General features: G+C 37.6%; 1 protein-coding gene across 6 annotated transcripts in view; it reads right to left on the bottom strand.

The window, feature by feature from the left end:
• The window catches only part of HMCN1 (hemicentin 1), a 517,313-nt gene that overhangs the window by 301,729 nt on the left and 201,809 nt on the right, over positions 1-13,775 (bottom strand). For all 6 annotated transcript variants that reach the window (XR_010663324.1, XR_010663323.1, XM_065936211.1 and 3 more), the window contains exons 7-10: positions 9,300-9,420; positions 7,986-8,249; positions 5,846-5,990; positions 1,497-1,618 (exon numbers count right to left, since the gene is read on the bottom strand). Coding sequence is in view for 4 of the 6 variants with exons in the window: in XM_065936211.1 (XP_065792283.1) it covers positions 1,497-1,618; positions 5,846-5,990; positions 7,986-8,249; positions 9,300-9,420 (652 nt within the window). In the remaining 2 variants the exon portion in view is untranslated. The remainder of the gene's footprint in view (positions 1-1,496; positions 1,619-5,845; positions 5,991-7,985; positions 8,250-9,299; positions 9,421-13,775) is intronic.

Below are 13,775 nucleotides of genomic sequence, written 5' to 3'. Positions count from 1 at the left end.
TCAGTTCACAAGCCTTTCTGGCACTTCCCAGTTATTTATGCGAGACGCCTGAGTCCACTCACTGAAATCTCTTTTCCCTATTGTCCTTCTCTTAATTAATATTGCTGGGAAAAAACTCAAGTGCTCAAGTGTTTGTTTTCCCAGAAGCTGAGGAATGTTGACATGATTCCAATGCTTTTCATAATTACTGGAGATGAAAAAATGAATAGTTTATGATGTATGTCAACTTGCTAAATTGTTTAAGAAGACAAACTTTATTTTTCTAAGAATAAGAGAATACAAATAATTTTCTGCAAGAAGAACAGGCTTGCATGCCTCAGTTTAAAAGTTCAGCTTGAACTTATTGATAATAAACGTAAACTCTGGGCTTCTAAACAGTCCTACAGTTATAAAGCTTCTTTTGTCTTAAATTTTTCCAAGAAAATGCACATCTGACATTTCAGATGCACAAACTGATAGTTCAGATATTGTTATAAGAAAACTCCACAGGCACGTTTAGGTCAGAATAGGGTTACTATTAAACACACATTAGCCCTGGGCTATGAGGCAGGCAGAAAATAACTGAGTCAAAACAACATTTCCAATAAATTCTAGATACATGTTGAGTAGTGGCTTAATCTTGATCACTGATAATATATGGCAGTTGTTTTGGTTTCTCAAGAATTCTGGGAGATTGGAGGAAAAATGATAATATAATCAGAGCCCTGTCTATTTATAGGAAAAGAAAGAAAGTGAAGTCACTCAGTCGAGTCTGATTCTTTGCGACCCCGTGAACTGTAGCCTACTAGGCTCCTCTGTCCATGGGATTCTCCAGGCAAGAATACTGGAGTGGGTTGTCATTTCCTTCTCCAGGGGATCTTCTCGACTCAGGGATCGAACACGGGTCTCCCGCATTGCAGGCAGATGCTTTACCCTCTGAGCCACCAGGGAAGCGTTTACAGGAAACTTACTATTTAAATGTGAATTAATTAGCATGACTTCTGTCCCTCTCAATACCAATATTGTAATCACTGAGGTCCTATGTTTTTGAATGTGATACTTATTGTCATCAACTCAGATGTCAGAATCCATTCACAAAAACACTTTGCATATTATAAATATGGGAAGAGAAAGGGAAAGTTGAACCTTGCTATTCTAAAAATGGATCTCTCATTTGTTTTCTCAAAGGAGAATGCCATATGGGGATTTCAAAATATTAAACCCCTACAATAATAACAACAATACTTTTAAAAACTCATGTCTATTAGTTGTTTCTATGTGCCTGATTCTAAGTGCTTAACATATACTTTCTCACTTAATCCTCATAATTTCTCTGTGAAAAAAGAGACTATTACTGCTATTATCATCATTTTACAGTGGGAAAACCAAGGCACTGAGTTCTTAACTGGTCCAAGGCAGGTCACACAGTTGACACACAGCAAAGCCTGGTAAACAAACATCCCATTTCCATACCTGCACTGATACAGAGGCAACTGCCAAGCAATTGTGATAATCACCTGACACATCGAAGAACGTCTGTGCCCGTCCAGTCCCCGCACTGCTGACAGCAAGGCACTCATAGGCGCCCTCGTCAGACAGAGTGACCTCTTCAATATCCCAGGTCACGCTGGCGGATTCTCTGGGGTAAGGAAATAGAACCATGCTTAGTTACCACAAAAACAAGACCAGGTTGAAAGCAGTGACTCCACTGTTTGTCTATTCACTCAAATGAATAAAGAAAACAGTTTAAATAAAGTAAATTGATTAAACTGCAGATTTCTTTGTAGCTTAAAACCATACACCTTTTATATTTTAAGCAGAAAGTTAAGCTTCTCTAATCTGAGCGAAAAACAGACAGTAACTAGTTTTGTTTATTTCTATTGATCTTCCTAGGTTCTAACAAGAGAAATCATTTCCAAATGTGAGAATAACTTTAAAGAGGCTGTGGATAGAAGAATGAACCTTTTTTACTGAGAAAATACCAGGGAGACATCTTTAATTTTTCTCAAAGGTCATTTGTAAAAAAACTGCTAATAATTTTACCACTTTTAATTTTCACTTTTTTCACATTCATATGTCTATTTTTTTTACTATTATTTTTTGATCAGGCCTCTACCTTTGCTGTTTAGAAATACAGTCTGAGCCTGTCAAGTTATGGAGACTATAAATTTCTTTAGGAAAATATTCTCTGACTAGGTCAAAATAATTAAATAAATAAGATTTTTTAAAACTGGCAGAAAAACACTTCTTAAATCTTCTCTCCTTCTCCTCTCTTTTCGAGTTTTTGGTCATTTTCAGTGGGATTTAGCCAAAGCAACTGAACCAGATAATTAACAAGTGCAAAGGTAGAAAACAGAATTTTTGGTTTTCAAAAAGATAAATTATCTTCAATTTTTTTATGTATAAGCTCCACATAAGACTATATACCATATCTGGTTCAATATATGTATACAATGAATAAAAGAAAATGATCAGTTTTATAGTCAAAGTTGTCATTTAGAAAATCAAATCTTTGTGCTATGTTATATATTCACTCATTTAATAAATCGGAGAAGGCAATGGCAGCCCACTCCAGTATTCTTGCCTGGAGAATCCCATGGACGGAGGAGCCTGGGAGGCTGCAGTCCATGGGGTCGCTAAGAGTCGGACATGACTGAACGACTTCACTTTCCCTTTTCACTTTCATACATTGGAGAAGGAAATGGCAACCCACTCCAGGGTTCCTGCCTGGAGAATCCCAGGGACGGGGGAGCCTGGTGGGCTACAGTAAAGTGGGCTTTGTAACATGGGGCACAAAGAGTCAGACACACCTGAAGCAACTTAGCACACATGTCCTCTAACACTTCAAACTGTTACTCGTCTTCTGGAAATGTCTTAGTAATAGCCATTTAATTCTTATTTAAAAGATTCTGATAACCTATAAGATAAGCATTGTATTGCTCTAACATATGATTGCAATGTCACAAATATTTTCATATTTTTTCTTATAATCATCCATAGATATTTACAGCATTTTTTTAAACATTCAAGATATGGATAAAATGACCCACTGCAGAGTCAAGACACCTTCCACTGAAGCTGAAAATGGTACAAGATATATTCCTCACAGTAATAACTCCAGAGCCCTCCCAATTCAAATGAACGGTACTCATCACCAAATCACTATAAAGAATTCATTGAGCTCTTAATGTACATTTACCACTAACCTATAGTTTTTAAGAGAAAGTCAAGACACAGGTTCCTGCCATCAGGAAAGTGAGAAAGTAAGCAAGGTGACCATTCCATATATTTTAGTAACTGAGAATATGTACTTCAGTTAATACTGTTTCCTTTCACATGCATTTCTGCATTAGGTGTCAGCGGTCTTTACTGTCACTGTGAGAAGAAAATGGAGTATGACTTACTTTTTTGTTGCACTGATCACCTAAGATGCATCTTGAATGCTTTAGAGCAATATGCTAAGCCCAAGTTTACAAATGCCATTATCTAGGAGGTACTGGTAAGTCCCAGGCAGGTAGAAGTTTGGATTACACACATTTTTTGTGCCTTTTGCAGTGCTTACTTCAGAGCTAAGTATACAGGATTCATCAAAAACTTAAGACACATGGAAACTTTAGAATAGAAAGCAGCAATTCTTCTAGTCTTAGGGCCCTTTCTTTAAAAACAAGAAACTTGAGATCCAGGGAGAAGAACAAGTAATTTATTCAAAGGCATGTAACCAGTGTATGGGTTGCTTAGAGAATATTCTTTAGTATTATATTTATTCCTATCTCGTTTATGAAATTATTACATGAAAGCAATTCTCCTTTTCATGTAGCCTTATCAGTAGGCATTATCCTCTGTCCATGGCGAGGAGGTGCCTCCATAGAGTTCTCCAGGCAAGAATACTGGAGTGGGTGGCCATTCCCTTCTCCAGGGGACCTTCCCAACCCAGGGATCAAATCCAGGTCTCCTGCACTGCAGGCAGATTCTCTACCATCTGAGTCATCAGAGAAGTTCACTAAGATTGTATGGCCACAATAAAAAGTTTTGAAGGAATGGCCTTTGGAACAGGGGAAGGAACACGTCAGTTAGAAATGAGTCTTGTTGTTAATGGAAACTAATTCTCTCGCACATCCCCTAGAAACCATCATGCCTCACATAAAGATCCAGTCAAGCATCTTGAGTTGTTAGGGAATCTAGGGCAGAGATGTGTGAGTGAACCGGGATTAGAACATCAAATCCATCATCACCCATGCCCAATTTCGTCTCTAGACTCTTACATCTAAAGAACTTAACAAATGTCAGCAAGGCATGTCACATCTCTGGGCCACAGAGTTGGAAAAATGCAAGAAGGAATCCTTGTGGTTTACCTCAGAGGAATTGTGTGTGAAATTAATAAATTAATGTTTATAAAGCATCTCAAGTATCTTTCAGAAATGTTACTATTTAAATCCAAAGCAGACTTGTTTGATTTCATCAGTTAGGTATGTAAGTTTGTCATTTGATATCTTGGTCAGCTAATGTTGCTGGTTATTAACTATGCAGCTAAGGAAATCATCAAGACATATGTTAAGAAAGTAGCAGGAAATAATAAGTCCAATCTTTACCTAATGGAAAACTGTTTCAAGTTATGATAAACATTCTTGCCACAGCTTTTGCTTTAAATGACCCCATGAGGAGATTGTATGAACTTTGTCAAAAATTAACATATTACAGGAGCTAATTTATGTGAATGTTATCAGCCTGAAAGTTTTATAAAATAATACTTAGAGTTATTCTCCTTAAATGTAGCTTGACAGTAAGCTAAGAAAAGAAAAAAAGTTTTCCAGAAATCATCCTCTAGTGTTTCAAGACCTACTTAACGTTTATCATTAGATGACTTAAATTTGTCTAGAAAATTCACCAGTCTTCTCAAGGAAAGTTGGTGTCCTCTAGCCGACTTCCACTGATTTTTGGCTGCAGTGTGTGTGTGTGTGTGTGCGTGTGCTAAGTTGCTTAAGTCGTGTCCGACTCTGTGACCCTGTAGGCTACTCTGTCTATGGGATTCTCCAGGCAAAAATACTGGAGAGGGTTGCCATGTGCCTCCTCAAGGGGATCTTACCCACCGAAAGATGGAACCCCAGTCTCTTATGTCTCCTAACAGCATCCCAGCACACATTTCACCCTTCTCCTCCTGGGTCCCTGGGCTCCAGCTACCCTGGCTTCTTCCTGTCTTTCTTTCCCACATGCCTGGGGGCCTCTGGTTTAGCGCACTTCCCCTGATTGTTCCTGGTATGTGAACACTCTTCCCTGGGTATCTGCATGACCATCTCGTTCACCACGTTCAGGTCCTTACTCAAATGTCTCTACTGTGAATTTTAAAATTGCAACTTGGCCAAAATCACATGCAGTCCACCAACCAGTAATTATGTGCCTGAAATAACCTGCTCTACTTTTTACTGTAACACATCAGATTCACTTATCATAACACTTTAAATCAGATTCAGAGACATATTTACACTCAAGCCACTGAAATTTAAACTTCAGGGTCTTTCATTTGCAAGGGCTCTTGTACCTAACTTTGTATTCATAATTTTGTATTCTTTCTCTTATCAAGGGACCTTCAAACTATAAAACTCAGATTCTATAAAACCTGGAATCAACTCTTAAATGTACTCTAGCATTTATTATATTACCATAGAATACTTATTATCTATTCCTGTCTTCCTTCTTTACAATATAAGCTCCACAAAGGTACAGAATCATGTCTGTTTGGTTCAGTGCTATACTCCAGGATTATGAAGCAAATAAGAATGTATAATGAATATGTACACTAACATAAGTATCTATCTGTATTTTGGATGTTTCATGCTATAAAATGTTACTAATAGAAGCATTTACACACTTTAAATACTGGTCGACTCCAAGTGTAGCTCCATTTCTGACAAAACTCAAGGTAAAAGGCAAAAGACTGTCAACAGTGCAGGGAATCTGGCCCGGCTGCAGGTAGTAGCCCGGGGTTTTCTCAGGCATTGTGACTTTTGGAGCATCTGGGAAAAAAAAGAACATGGGCAAGAAGGTCACAGTGATATTTGGTACTTCCTATTAATCCATTCAAAAGCTTCATGCTTAAACTATTCCAGTAAATTCTCTGCATTCCAATTAATCTAAATCACTAAAAATCACTTTAATTATCTTTCTTTGTTCCGAGTTTATTAATTTCTGGATTATCTCCAGAAGGGACTCATTGAATCGATGACTGCACTGATTTTAAGGCATAATTTTTTTTTTGTACCAGCAAGACAGAAAACAAAATTACCAAATAAGTTATCAAGCATCATCAATTGTAGAAGAGAGTTTAATTCTGAAAATGTAAAGGTATGTAAGAACCCACATAGCTTAGAATTGAATTCATAGGGTAACTATTTCCAGAAAAAGAATGAAAAAATTGATTTCTTAAGAATCCAGTAGTTTTTTTAAGCATTCAATTCAGGGGCTAAAGCAACTAACTCTGAATATTGTCTATGAGGAAATACTGAGGCTGGTTCTACTATGATCTTTTTTCAGCATTAAACAATAGAGTTGTTCCTGAATTTCCCAAATGATAACTTTCTATACAAATGATAAATTGTTACTGCTCCATCCAGTAGGGCAATATTAGAATCAATCTTTCTATATCTGTTAGACACAGATGGTTGGATGGCATCACTGACTCGATGGACATGAGTTTGAGCAAGCTCCAGGAGTTGCTGATGGACAGGGAAGCCTGGCGTGCTGCAGTCCATGGGGTTGCAAAGAGTTGGACACAACTGACCGGCTGCATTGACTGATTTCTGTGTCAGACCATGGTTCAAGCTACACACAGTTTTTAAAGTTTTGGTCAAATTCAGTCATCAGCATTTGGAAATAAAAGCAAATATATAAATAACTAGCCTACTAACTAACTAACCAACTAACCAAATAAAGGCGAAATCATCATGTTATTTACAATGAAGTATTGATTATTATATAGAAGGTTTCTGATAATAATATATAAACTTTAGTCAAATTAGACAGCTTAATCAAACATTAAACACAACTACCAGGCTTTTTATGGGGAGTAAGAGCATCACTTCATAGCAAATAGATAGGGAAACAATGGAAACAGTGAGAGACTTTATTTTCTTGGGCTCCAAAATCACTGCAGATGGTGACTGCAGCCATGAAATTAAAAGACGCTTGCTCCCTGGAAAAAAAACTATGACCAACCTAGACAGCATATTAAAAAGCAAAGACATTACTTTGCCAACAAAGGTCCATGTAGTCAAAGCTATGGTTTTTCCAGTATTCATGTATGGATGTGAGAGTTGGACTATAAAGAAAGCTGAGTGCCTAAGAATTGATGCCTCTGAACTATGGAGTCGGAGAAGACTCTTGAGAGTCCCTTGGACTGCAAGGAGATCAAACCAGTCAATCCTAAAGGAAATCAGTCCTGAATATTCACTGGAAGGACTGATGCTGAAGCTGAAGCTGAAGCTCCAATACTTTGGCCACCTGATGCAAAGAACTGACTCATTTGAAAAGACCCTGATGCTGGGAAAGATTGAAGGCAGGAGAAAAGGTTATGGCAGAGGATGAGGTGGTTGTGTGGCATTACCAACTCGATGGACATGAGTCTGAGTAAATTCCGGGAGTTGGTGATGGACAGGGAAGCCTGGTGTGCTGCAGCTCATGGGGTCCCAAAGAGTTGGACACGACTGATCGACTGAACTGAAGAGGATCAGAATTTCCCAGTTCAAGTTCTTACACTGATTGAAGTAAGATTCTCAGATCTACAGATTTAGAATCTACTAAGATTCTCAGATCTGCAATTTAACATGAAATTTTGAATGTCTATTTTATGGTTAAGAAAAGTTGTGTTACCTATGTATAAATGCTTTTCCACATAGTGACTCAGTAATAATGTGAGGATATTATTTTTACTTTAGAGTCCATTTTATACCTATAGGACCACACAAACCCCTTAAGCTATCAATACTCCAGTGATGAATAAAGTGACATCTTACCTGGGACAATACTAGAGAAGGAAACACTTGAAACTCTCTGGAAGATAAAATCATCCTTATCATAGCCTGTTACTTTGAGAAAGAAAGCTTCATTTGGTGGTATAAAGTCAGAAATATTCCACAGGCCATAAGGTTTTCTCTCAGGATAATATTTAACAGGAATAGTCTTAAGAGAACTGCCTGATATACTCAGAAGTTCAAGACGATCTACTCTAGCTGGGATGGAAATTCCAGAAGTATTCAGCAGCACATAGGTAGGTATTCCTACAAGAGAAAGAATTTATCATTTATAAGTAACATGCACCCGAGGTTATTTATTAAGTTTTGTACTATAACAACAGGTAACCAGGATCACATGTATGACTACTATCAGCTGTGCCAAAAACTGTGGCCCAGCTCTGGAATCTTTTCTACATAAAAGACAGTTTATTTATGACCAGAGAAATACAGGAAACCATAGATAATGATTTTTAAGTTATCTAATCATGTTTATATGTAGAAAATTAGAATTATGAATATTGTGTAATATATTTGATTATATGAATATTTTTAAAGATTCACTATTTTGTAACCTTCTAGTAACTGAAGCAATAAAAATAAAAGATCAGAAAAAAATAAATTTAAAGTCACAATAGGACTAAGCCTTCTTTTCAGTTACAGAGCTATAAATCTTGCACGAATAAAAATAAGGTGAAAAAGTACCTTTCAAATCAATAATAACTTCATCTTGGAACATACAATGCTATGTGATATCTTCAGTGTTTTAACTACACACACAAACAGACACACAGACTATATTTTCACCTTGACAATAGGCAAGTATGATGCTAGTAAGGAAAAGTTCCAAGATCTAGGTCAGCAGTTTGCAAAGTTTAGTGTAAGTATAGGAATCAATGAGGTGCTTGTTAAAGTGTATATTCCTGGGATCTGGAGAAGGAAATGGCAACCCACTCCAGTATTCTTGCCTGGGAAATCTTATGGATAGAGGAGACACAGTCTACCATTCATGGAGTTGCAAAAGAGCTGGATGTGCCTTAGTGACTAAACAACAAAACTTGGACCTACTATCTATAATTTTCATTCAGGAGATCTGAGGTAGGCCCCAGGAATCTTAATTTTTGATAAGCTCCTTAAGTGAGTTCAATATCACTGGTCTTCGGACCACACTTTGAGAAACAATGACTATGATTTCAAATAAAGATGCCATGTTACCCAATTTTATTGAAGAACTAAAAAATTACAAAACCACAGTCTGAGAAATACTTTGCCCTTCAATATCTACTATGCCAATTGAACTAATGCACACATACAAACCTTGCACTGGTCTGCTGACTGTTTTTCTGAAGTCCAGGGTGGGCTTTCGGGAAAAACCAGCTCGAAAATCAATAGTACTGAGGCCAGTGATGCGAACAGAGTGTCTTCCAGTGCTAGACGTCTGAAAAATGTTTAATGAAAAATTCCATCAGCAGTTAATCCAGGGTGCTGGTCACACTAAACACTAACCAGTATAAGAAACTGCAGAGTGTTCAGTTAGACTGAACTGTTTATTGTGGCCTTTATCTGGGTGTTTTGAACTTAACTGTGATTCCATACCTTCAATGCAAGTTTTGCAATACATATCCAGAGGCCTACAGGCTATACAATTGAGTATTCTATTGCATGCTCAGTGGTAAAAGATAGAGAGGCACAGTCATAGTGAATGGACTTGATTCACATGGTGAATGTTCAAGAAATGAATATTCATGAAATAAATGAGTGACTAAATCTTCTCCCCTAAATATCATCCAGGTTCTATTATGGAAAATATTTCCTTTCTCTTTGCTCGGGGAAGATACAGCCAGGACAAGCACAAGAGTCAATTATCAACTAGCTTTTAGCCGACCAGTATCTTCAGCTCAGCAGTGTCCAGTCAAGGCACTCAGTTCGCAAGAAAGAAGCATGAGTGAAAAAATGAGATCCTCACCCTCTAAGAGCTTATGGCCAGTGAGGAAGTCAGATGGAGGAAGAGAAATCTTCAATACGATACAGTAAATGCAGTGACAGAATTACAGAAAAGGTAGAAAGAGAAGACAGATGTGTATTAAAGGAGCACAGTCTAGGTTTAGTTCAGTTAAAACCTCCTAAAGGAGATGAACAAGATATTGAATAGCTGAGAGCAGAAGTCACCTCTATGTGCATAAATACTAATTTGGATTACAGCTATAGGATAAAACACTAACATTTATTGGGCACTTTCTTTGTGTCTAGACTTCTTGTATACATTGGCTTATTTATTTTTCATTACAACTGTATAAGGTAGATACCATCATTAGCCCCACGGCACAGATAAACAGATTGGGGCAGCAGAGCATTAAATACCTTGCCCAAGTTCACAAGGTTTCCCAACTTTCCTAACAATGCAGAAGCCAGATTTTAACGCAAAGGTCAGACTCTGGACTCTTTTCCACTATGCTAGATTGTTTTCCAAGGGCAAGGTAAGTCAGAGTGAGCCTCTACCTCAGTATCTCTCTAATTATGATTTGAGGACCACCTGTATCTACACCTGGGTTGTTTGTAAAAATACAGACTCCGAGCTCCAGCCAAAATTTACTGGTCAGTGGCGTCTAGGACTATGCATATAATATATGGAAATATATGGTAATATATGGCTACAAGGCTCTGCAAACCACCCAGTTTTCCCTAAATCACTGTGACTCATGTGGCAATGAGTACAGAAAAGATGAGGAGATATGTATGTCCCTGTTGCTACCAATCATATTCCTTACTGAGCAGAACCTGCAGAAACTCAAAGGAAAGGAAAATGAAGGTAAGGGAAAGAAAAAAAAATTACATCTTCTCAAAAAATGTGTTGTATTCTTAGCATAAATGATGCTCCTAATTACCATGGCTCATTTTAACAGGGCTTACAAAATACTGTATGTTTAAGTGCAGAAGTCTCAGTACACTTCTTCCATTATTTCTAAAGGAAACTTTGTTATGAATTAACAGACATAAAAGGAAACTATATATCATAATCCAATTTTAAATCGAGGATCTCCTACAGGGCTATATAAAACCTTGAGAAGTCTACGTTCAACTGCCTTAATAATGAGATCTTTACTGAAAATACTATTGTTTACTAGTTTCTTGTCAAGGAGAAACAAAATAGTCAATATCATGAGTTGATTTAGATTTGTTTCATTGACATCATCAATTGCTGTTAGTTGCCTTGTTGCTCAGAAAGTCCTCTATGATAAAACAGCTATTGAGAGGTTATCAAGGACAAAAATGATACACACTGCACCTAATGACTGCTATCAAGTACTAACCATCTACCAAGTGTTTTGTGCACAAACCAACTGATGATAAGCCCATTTCCAAAGCAGTGCTTACAGGGAACTCTGCTCAATGTTAAGTGGCAGCCGGAACAGGAGGGAAGTTTGGGGAGAATGGATACATGCATTATGCATGGCTTGAGTGCCTCTGCTGTCCACCCGAAACCATCACAACATGGTTGATCAGCTCTACTCCAATACAAAACACAAAGTTTTTTTTTAAAGTTATGCTTAATATTGGAGAAAGAGGGCTTCCCTGGTAGCTCAGATGGTAAAGCGTCTGCCTACTATGTGGGAGACTCGGGTTGGATCCCTGGGTCAGGAAGATCTCCTGGAGAAGGCAATGGCACCCCACTGTAGTACTCTTGCCTGGAAAATCCCATGGACTGAGGATCCTGGTAGGCTACAGTTCATGGGGTCGCAAAGAGTTGGACACAACTGAGTGACTTCACTTTCATTTTTCATTTTCATGTATTGGAGAAGGAAATGGCAACCCACTCCAGTGTTTTTGCCTGGACAATCCCAGGGACACCGGAGCCTGGTGGGCTGCTGTCTATGGGGTTGAACAGGGTCAGACACGACTGAAGCAACTTAGTAGCAGCAGTATTAAATAATACATTAAAAATAAAGCTGGGTTGATGAATAGCGAGTCCCTTACAATCTCTACAAAATTATTGTAAATTAATCTTGATCCAAATAATATACCAACAAAGTGGGTGGGGATAAGGACATAGGTAAACTCTGAGAAAAGATAAAAATATGACACATAATTAAAGAAGATTGTAATTTCTTCTTTATATATTATACTGTAAACAGTAGGAATCCCTGCATAGGATTTGAAAGGGTTTGTAAGTAAAAGGTATTTCCAACTGAGTTAGTTTTTATGCACAATGACATCCAACTCTGGGTTAATTAGGGTAATGGGAGCAAAAGATATCACAAATAAACCACAATTATCATTTAAAAATATAATACCAGGAAATATTTTAAACTAAGTTAGTTAAAAATGACCTCTGATACTCACTTATTATTCTTGAATCATTCTCTTAAAAGAATTACAATAATACTTTGACAATATTTTAGGAACAGAAAATATCACATTCAATATCTTCATGAGAAAGTGCTAACAATTTACTATTTTAATCTGTTGTCTTAAAGTAAGCTTTTAGTCTGTTTCTTAGCTGACCTCCCTCTTTCAAGTATTATTGTCATAGGAACGAAAAAGATTTTAGGAATAATAATGGTAAAATGTATCAGTAACTGGAAAAAGGTCCAACATACACAAAATGCATTCCGTACAGGAGGCTAAATCTTTTATGTAAATTACCATCTTTAATCCCCACAAAAGTCCATCTGAGATGATAGTATTATTACCTTCATTTCACAGATCAGAAAGGTAGAGTCACTTGCTCAAAGTCACAGATAAACAGTGGGTAGCAGAGCTGGGATGTGAATTCAGTGAGGATCCAGAGACTGACCTCCACAGGTACACCACGTGCTTCTCATGACCATGTCAATGAACTGAATTATGCTGGTTTGGGGGTAAAGGCTGAAATATACCCAACTGCTCTACATAATATGGAATTTCACTTCCCTGGTGGCTCAGCCAGTAAAGAATCCACCTGCAATGTAGGAGACCTGGGTTTGATCCGCTGGGTTGGGAAGATCCCCTGGAGAAGGGAGCAGCAACCCACTCCAGTATTCAGGCCTGGGAAATTCCACGGACAGAAGAACCTAGTGTCCCTGGGGTTGCAAAGAATTAGACACGGCTGAGTGAATATCTATATGGAATTCCTGAGACTATTCACAGGAGAGAATCAAAACAAAATAGAGAAAAGAAGAATGGAGGGCAAGGAGAGAGCAAAAGGACACAGTCACTTCAAGATAAACCCCAAATCTATAGTCAAATTTACTAAATTCACAAAATGGTCTTGTTACTGAATTTCCCTGAAATTTTTGAAGGATTGAGGTTTACCCAACATGGAGGCATAAAAGATAAGAATCGACACAAATAATCGGAGACAAGAAGACCAAAAACAAAGTAAACCTTTAGGAAACCCCAGAAGCATTGGGGAAAGGCTTTGGGTTCTAATGTGTTGTGGACAGAGTGGGGTTGGAGGAGAATTAAAAGATAAAAAAGCCCTGGAGGGGCAAGGAAAATTTAGCTAATTTAGCTAATCTATGACTAAGTTAAACAGAGGGGAAGTCCAGCTGTATATTTCTTACTCCTCTCTTCCCTTCTGAATTATTTTAGCTATCTTAATAGCATTTTTCTACATACATAATTAAATTAGTATGACAAAAACCAATGCTTTGCTGTTTTTCTATTTGATCTTTATATCATGTAGATTCAAACTGTGTGCTGTAATAAAGTGAGAATTTAGCTCCAAAAAGCATCTCTCCACCACAGAGTATCTAGAAGTATCAGTTCCACACAGAGGCAGCCTCACCTCATGGCTCTTGTAGTTAGCAACAG

This window comes from Muntiacus reevesi, chromosome 5 (genome assembly GCF_963930625.1).
Source record: "Muntiacus reevesi chromosome 5, mMunRee1.1, whole genome shotgun sequence".
Taxonomy (NCBI): domain Eukaryota; kingdom Metazoa; phylum Chordata; class Mammalia; order Artiodactyla; family Cervidae; genus Muntiacus; species Muntiacus reevesi.
This window is presented reverse-complemented; position numbering and strand designations above follow the sequence as displayed.